An 8,563-nucleotide genomic window follows, 5' to 3' on the forward strand; every position below is an offset into this window, starting at 1 on the left:
ATAGATAGATAGATAGATAGATAGATAGATAGATAGATAGATAGATAAACAGAGAGACAGAGTGTCAGTCTCTTGTAGCCCAGGCTGGCCTCAAACTCTGTGTGGCTGAGGAGGACCGCTCATGTCTCATCCTCCTGTCTTTACCGCACTGCTGCGTTACGCGCATGTGTGTCCATACCTAATGTGTGCTGCCTTGGACAGAAAGCAAGACTTCCTGCATACTAGGTGAACACTCTACAAATGGAGCTAGTCCCTGGCTACCTTTTAAACAACATACACTCACTAGACTCCTGTAATCTAATGCTATAGTCCCTTTCCTCTGTGTTGATGGAAACAGTCTTTCCTCTGTGTTGATGGCATAGCTGGAGTGCCTTCAGTGTCTTCTGCACACTGTTCTTCCCAGAAAGCCAGTTCCCAGTTGACAGTCTGGGCAGAGCCATAACTAGGCGAGAGTATGAGCACTTTCTCTGGCATGCACTGAGGACCACCTGGGTGCTGGGCTTCTTCCAGCACCCCACTTACCAAGCCTTCTTCTTCCTCTTGTGTTTGGATTCGATCATGCGGACAATGGCTTCCTCTTCATATGTGTGGCCACACATTTTATTTTTCACTGGTTTCTTCATTTCCAGCTATGATTAAGGAGACAGTAGGCTTTCAGGAATAATAACCATGCACTTTCTAGTCCCCCAGAGGCTAACTTTTCATCCTCAAGGCTTTAAGTGTTAGCTTTGAGATCAGGAAATTTGGGCTACAGTGGCTCTAACTTCACTTGGCTTCTGGGCTATGACTTTACTCCTAGGTCCTAAAGTATATGATTGAATGAAAGTGCTTTTTAGCCACTAACCTTCCAAGCATACAATTTAATCTCGTCACTTTTCTTTCTTTGCTTCCTCCTTCCCAGTAGGAGGATATCAGAAAGCAAACGGGAACCCTTCTACCTCTATGAGTCTAATCTAATTATTCTCAGTTTTATATGGAATAACAAGAAACCAAGAATTGCTAAAACAATCCTCTACAATAAAAGATCTTCTGGAGGTATCTCCATCCCTGATCTCAAGCTGTACTATAGAGCAACAGCAATAAAAACTGCATGGTACTGGCATAGAAACGGGCTGGTATATCAATGCAATCGAATAGAAGATCCAGAAATAAACCCACACACTTATGGACATTTTATCTTTGACAAAGATACCAAAACCATTCAATGGAAAAAAGATAGCATCTTCAACATTTTCTTTGAGGGAAAAAGGAAGCCATACCTGTGTTATGGGGCAGATGAAATTGGTCTGGCTCTGGGTTACAATCATATCTTCGTCAACTCCTTCTGTCCCATCATTCTCTCTGTCTGCATGCATACCATCTATAGGAAGAAAAGGGGCTAGTGAGCTTTCTTGGCCCAGCAGCATGAGGAAGGTAGGGCAGGAAGTTCCTTAGGGCCTATTTGACCTCAGTCCCTGAGTGAGGCACTTTGGATGGGTGGGTATTATGAACTCTGTTTTTAAGAGAATCCCAACGTCCCCAGTTGTCCATTTTGATAAGAAACCCAAGGCCCAGAGCAGTAAAATAAAAAAGTTTAAATAAAATAAAAAGAGTAAATAAAGGAAAGTAGAAAAGTTTAGATAATTAATCTGTAAGAGACTACAGTTACAGGCTTTGGGCTAGCAAGGTGCCCTGTTTAAGTCTGTTTCATAGCTTTGTTGGCAAGACAAATGGAGAAAACAAACAAATAAACAAAACAACATGGCTCCTGGCTCAAGAAAACAATCATTAGACAGGACCTTCTTATGGGCAGTACAGAAACAGTGAAACTTTGGGGTATATGATTTGAATTTCTTTGAGGTCTGAGAAATTACTGTGAACTCTAGGAACTTTTTAAAAACATGGGTTGCATTTATCAGTATTTACCATAGTAGATATTAAGACTAGAGGATTAAAAAATATATTTATTACTTCATTTAAAGATAATACCAATACTCTCATTACATTGCTCCCATTATATAATATTTTTTAATTAAAAAAATTTTTTTTGAGACAGAGGTTCTCTGTATAATAGCTGGAGCTGTCCTGGAACTCACTTTATAGACCAGGCCAGCCTTGAACTCACATAGATTCACCTGTCTCTGCTCCCAAGTGCTAAATTAAAGTCATGAATCATCATACCCTGCTCATATAAATAATGTTTAAAAATTTTAAAGTGATTATATTTCCCAGAAAAAAAAAAAAAACAAAAAAAAAAAAAAACAAAGTAAGGAGAATGGCACTGTTTTCTGGCTTTGTAAATATCTTAGATGTTTGGCTTCTAGAGCCAGCTAGATTTCGAAATCTTTCTGGCATCTAACCCTCACAATATCATGTTGGGGAGCCTCAAAGAGCACATGGGAAAAGGCAAATGACGTCATATTGCTGTAGTGAAGACAGCTGACCTGGAGGACACCCTGAAGCTCCTGGCCTGAACTAAGAACTGCTGAGCAGTGAGTGTGAGGCTGCGGACACAGGGCCATCTGCTTCCAAAAATGCCCTTCTTTTCAACCTGTCACACACGTCCTTTACTGAGGAAAACACAGGTGACAGGTAGCTTCTGAATGGGAGTTTGTTTTTGAAGAAGGGCTATAGGCTGAGTCTCCCTAAGCTGAACGTCTGGCATCTGCCAATTTCCCAAAACTTACATTTTTGCATACAGACACAACACCAGACATGGACAACGGCACTGTGAAACTTTGCTTCATGGATGCAATTATTTAAAATACTGTATGAAACCAGAGTTTGTCTCAGCTCAAGTGGCTATTTTCTGGTGATGACTTTCATTTATCTAGTATACTGTATAAAGTTGCCTTCAAGCTATGTGTAGAAACTGTATGGGATCTAAGTAAAGATTCTGCTTGAATTATACCCTATCCTCAAGCTATCTCATTATGTATTTGCACATGCTTTAAAATTCCTGAAACACTGGTTCCATGCATTCTGGGTAAGAAATATTTAGCCTATACTTGTCAACTGTGTGTTGATGGCTTCTTCTTTCCTCCTTTTTTTTTTTTTCTTTTGAGACAGGGTTTCTTTGTGTAGCCCTTGCTGTCCTGAAATCCCTTTGTAGACCAGGCTGGCCTCAAACTCAGAGATCTGCCTGCCTCTGCCTCCCGAGTACTGGGATTAAAGGTGTGCACCATCATGCCCAGCCTTCTTCCTCTTCTTTCTTTTCTTCCTTCTTTCATTTGGTAGATCTAAGACTGCCTTTCTGTCACAGTGTACAAGAGAGACCCTTGAGTCTGGGTCAGAGAGTTGTGCCAACCTTTGTGTTACAGAATTACTCTGGGCCTCCTCTCAGGCAGGATGGAGTGTCTGTCTATCTGTCTGCCAGCTAAAAAGATACTACTAAGGCAGGACAAAGGCATGGATTTTTTTGTTCAAGGTCATCTGGCAAATGAATGGTTGGAGGCCAGAGACTGCCCCAACTGCTCTTTTAGAGGTATGCCTTTTCTCTATTGGACCTCTTTCTTTACTTGTATGGCAGCTTCAGCTTCATGAGCCTAACACAGTGTTTATTCCCCAAGAAGGTGAGCATGAATATGCTGGACTCCCAAGCAGAGCTTCTGAGAGATACACTGCAGTGCCTGTGACTTTATACCTTTTCAAGGATCTGGAAAGTTATCTGAGGCCCTGGAGACATTTACCAGTAGGCATCTCTGTCTCACAATTGGAGACCTTTTAGTGTCAACACAACGCCTTCAAAGTTCAGATTTTAGAATGTTCATGATTTCAGATATGTGTATTAGGAATGCTCAACTGCTGTTGTCTATCCAAGTACCCTAAATCCCAAATCAGGGGCACTTCTGGCCTCAGGTGCTACAGATCAGCAGTGTTTAATCCTTTATTCTAAGCAAACTAGCTGTCACATTAAAACCACTTTAAAGGCCTACAAATTGTATATTTGCCTATCCTCACTAACTGCTTATTTAGTAACTAACAATATTTCATTTGGAATCAAGATACAGGATGGCTTTATTATTTAATCTAATAAAGATTCCCACGTATGCAAAGATAATTGCTGAGAAACTAACAGTCAATGACAAATCAGTTATTTGCAGCTACTCTATTTCCAAAGTAAAATTGCAAAAACAGTTTTAAAAAATCCTGTCAGCAATAAAATGGCATTTATTATGAAAGGTGCCACATTTTGGCATGTTTACTGTGATGTGGGGGTGGGGCTTCTGCAAACAGTGCTCACACCTATGAAGGGCTGCATGCTTTCTGAGCCCTGGGCTTGACATTCATGGTATGAGAGTCAGACTCCTTAAAGGATCCTTTATCAACTAGCGACTCAGGAAACTGGGCAAGTCGTGTAAAAAGGTAAGGGGCAGGCTGGAGTTATTCTGTCTCTGGGATCCACTTTCCAAAGCTTCCCACTCTGGGCTGCTACATCCTAGTCTTGATTTTGTGTCAAAATAAAAGCAGCTTCTTGTGCATTTCTTAAAAGAGCTAACTCTGAGCTGACAGCTCAGATTCTGACTATAAATATTACAGTGCGGAATTCACCGGAAAATCTGTTAGATGTATAACAGAGTTCAGCCCATGTGAAAGACTGTGGGTTTGTTGGTTATTTTCTATTTTTAAATTTCAAAAGGTAGAGGAAGCAAGAAAGCACAACTCAAAGGCAATGCCAACCACTAGGGAGGGCTGAGTGGGGAACTAATGGCAGAGATCACGAAAAGGGAGGTAACAAAAGAAAGAAGGGTGAATGCCAACAGTGAGTAATAGCCCACAGACCGAGAGTCTAAAAGGGGAAAGATTGCAGTAGCGACACTTCTCTAAAGAGAGCATTTCCTCACCCTACACCTGTATTTATAGAAAGTGACATTAATGCTGGGATTCTACAAGGTGCTCAGGAAAGGTCGCATCTGGCAATAAATATCACTTACGGTGGTTTACCTGATCCTGAGGACAAAACTGTATGGTGTATGTGGTAAAAGGCTGTCTGCAAAGGAAGATACAGATCTTCTGGAACCACAGACCTTTTAAAAGTGGCATTAGCCACTCCCTGAAGTCTCGTTTATCTGAGAACACCAGGAGCTAACAAAGCGCAGATTCTGTTTAAAACTGGCTAAGGTGCTCACAGGAGGCCTGCCGCTCCATGTTCTGGAGCTGGATCATTTGAGCATTGCAAAGTGTGCTGTTTCTAGAGTCCATCACCAAAGGGTCTCATTAATGCTAATGAGAGCTCACTTACTAAAGACTGCTCTGTTAACTTCATACTATTTCATTTCATGCTCACATATTACTCACGAAGAATAACTGTCATTTAATATATAGACAAGAATAAGTTTTAAGACTCATATTTTCAAGGCAATGGTAGAAACTAGATCTATAATAAAGGAGCAATTAGATTAAGTCAATGTCATCTTTATGAAGGAATCACAAAATATCCCGGATTACATATAGGTAAGAAAGCAAATGAGAAGTCTTGTTCTCTACACTCCTGGGTTCTGCATACATGCATTAAGCCAGGAATAGATGAAAAAATGTTTAAAAAGCAACTATGTCTATACCAAACACGCACAGACCTTTTCTTCTTGTTATTAGTCCCCAAATAGTATATTCCTCTTTACATATCATTTACACCAAATTGGGTATGGTGACTAACCCGGAGATGACGTCAAAACTGTAAGAAGGTGTGTGTTCTATGCAAACACCGTTGTGTCTAAAGGATTTGAATATCCATGAAATTTAGTATCTGCACGGGTCCCAGAGATAACCCCTCATGGATACCTTGGGATGGCTGGAAGACATACAGACAATCTGTTGTTAGATGTATATATAGCTATTAGCTTCTAACCAAAGGGCAGGTCACAGAACCTCTACCCTCCATCTAGATGCCTGGGCTCAGGGACCAAGCACTATGTTGAGGAGAAAAGCCTGGATAGAAATTAAGATTACAGTGAAGGGATGTAGCAGGGTAGGCATTAGATAATCAAATATTGTTGGTTGGTTAATGTTTTTACCCATTCCCACTTCTAAGACAAAATCTTATATATTGGAGGATGGTCCCAAATTTCCTATGTAGCCAAGGATGACTCTGAACTTTTGATTTCTTGCCTCTACCTCCTGAGGGACGGGATTACAGTTATGTACCAACTATGCCCAGTGTATGTGGTGCTGGGCTAAGCCCTGAATTTTATCTATATATTTATTATTTATTGGATATGCGTGAGCATATGCCACATGTATATGTGTGCCTTCAGATTGTGTAGAGCTGGAGTTACAGGCAGTTGTGGTTCTCTGATATGGGTGTAGGGTCCCAGCTCAGGTTCTCTGGAGAAATAATGCCCTTAACCAATGAACCACCTTTCTAAAACCTGAATATATATATATATATATATATATATATATATATATATATATATATATTTTCTTGTTTCCTTCCTTCCTTGATGACATAAAATGAACTCCAATGCAAGTAGAAATGATGGAAGTGTTTGAAGCAATATTTCCAAAGTTAAATATGTCCTAGTGACACTTGCAATTGAGGACATGGCAAAGTGGGCACTGAGTAGACCAGGATGTGGGGTTGTGATTAGTCAGTTTTGACTGCTAATGCTGAAGCCTTTGGTCTTTCTCATCCCCTTCACTGCCATCCAGCAACTCAAAGGTGAACCTACATAATTCATTCTGAATATTGTTTCTTTCATTCCTCACATTCAGTTCACTGGCAACTTCTCTGATGCTGGGCTTAACCCATACTCCCAACGTCGGCCCTTGGCCTGGATCTCTACTATATCTTAGTCCAAGCCATGACCATCTCCTGCCTAGACAGCTGTAGATCCTCCTGGCTGATGTCCGACTCGGCAAGGGCCACAATGCACAGCATACACGATCACATGTGTAACCATGCCCTGCAACCTTACCATCACCAGCCGCCCATCACCTGCCACATTCAAGCCCTCTGGCCTTTGCTGTGTTTTGGGAGCATGGTAAATTCCTTCCTGTTTTTGGGTCTTCCATTAATCTGCTGGGAATGTTCTTCTTGCCCTTTGCTTGTTCCACTCTTTCTTGTCATTTAAAATGTCAATTTAAATGTCATCTTGGAGAGGCCTTTTCTGAGGTACCAAGCTGAAGAAGCCTCTGATGCCTAGCACTGCAATAGTGTTCTGCTGGGCACACACCCATATGTTCTGCATTCTTGCCTGTCTCCCTTCCTCCTTCCCAGCTCCTTCATCTCTTCCAGGAAGACAAGGCCTTTGCGGTCTTACTCTGGTTCCTAGAGTCTAAAATAGTTCTTGGCAGATAGTAGTTGTTCAATAAACATTAGATTGGTAAAGTGCGTCATCCAATAAGGCACCAGATTATACTTGAATATTTAACAGACATGGACACAAACACACACCTTCTCACGCAATAATTTTACACACTGTAGTCAAATAAGAAAGCACTTCATTGTAGGTCTGGATGCAGCCCTGGACCCTGAACTACATGTCAAAGGCAGGAAGTAAATATAAGTTTTACAATTACAGTTGGCTGTGTGGTAATTACAAAGGAGAATCCAGACATGGTCTTGTGGTCACAAAATACATTTGGTTCTGGCCACACACAGCCCTAGCATTAGTCACTTGTCTGTCTTCAGGCATCCCAAATTTGGCTACTAGTTAGACAGTTTTATGCTAGTGGGGAATAAATGTTGAGTGCTATGTACTTTTTCAATTAGACCCGAACATTTTCTAAAAGCACTTTTCTCTCAAAAATAGTAGTGTTCGGAGGAAATGCTGTACAAATATTTGCTGCCTGCTGGAATTTCACTTGCACTATTCTGGGACAGCATATTTAGAAAGGGTAAGATGTTGCTCAGAAGATGTAGGAGCCTCCCAAATCTCACTGATTCCAAGTCTGAAACTCCACAGTTTCAAGTCTGTCTTTCTACTAGCTATGCCTGGGCCTTAGGGGGATCTACCTGGACAGTGAGCCTCAGATCCTAATGAGAAAGTGCCGGACAGTGGGTCAAACCCTTTGATTGGAAGTAAGAGGTGTGTGTGGGGAGGAACAGAGATGAGGGCCCTCCTATGACTTTGGGGCACCTAATTCTGTACCTCAATTTCTTGGGACTGGTTGTCTATTCTTAAGTGGGCTAGGCTGCCATTTCCATTTTAGAGGGAACCCAGTCCTGACTCCAGTATTTCCTGTGTCAACAGGGCCTGTTGTTGAAGAGTTTTTCAGAATTAAGATGTGCATCATATTCAGATAGGGCCCATGGAGCAGAAGATTTCTTATGTGGCACAAATCTCACAGGAATGGCAAAGTCACCAAGTGTATGGTTGTGGAGCTTGGTGTTCTTGTGGGACCCCTCACAAAAGGAATGGGGGGGGTATCTCTGACTCTTTTGCCTGCACTTGGGACCCTTTTATCCCTACTGGGTTGCCTTGTCCAGCTTCAATATGAGGGGTTATATTGTAATTTGTTATGCCATGTACTGTGGAAATCCCTGGGAGGCGGCCGCCTTCTTCTTCTTCTTCTTCTTCTTCTTCTTCTTCTTCTTCTTCTTCTTCTTCTTCTTCTTCTTCTTCTTCTTCTTCTTCTTCTT

At 41.4% G+C, this 8,563-nt stretch overlaps 1 protein-coding gene across 3 annotated transcripts in view; it reads right to left on the minus strand.

The window, feature by feature from the left end:
* Nsmce2 (NSE2 (MMS21) homolog, SMC5-SMC6 complex SUMO ligase) overlaps positions 1-8,563 on the minus strand; it is a 219,189-nt gene that overhangs the window by 8,334 nt on the left and 202,292 nt on the right. For all 3 annotated transcript variants that reach the window (XM_055626459.1, XM_055626458.1, XM_055626457.1), the window contains exons 5-6: positions 1,260-1,360; positions 523-629 (exon numbers count right to left, since the gene is read on the minus strand). In XM_055626459.1, coding sequence (XP_055482434.1) covers positions 523-629; positions 1,260-1,360 — 208 coding nt within the window. The remainder of the gene's footprint in view (positions 1-522; positions 630-1,259; positions 1,361-8,563) is intronic.

Source organism: Psammomys obesus, unplaced genomic scaffold (genome assembly GCF_907164565.1).
Source record: "Psammomys obesus unplaced genomic scaffold, mPsaObe1.curated_primary_1811, whole genome shotgun sequence".
NCBI classification, from domain to species: Eukaryota; Metazoa; Chordata; class Mammalia; order Rodentia; family Muridae; genus Psammomys; species Psammomys obesus.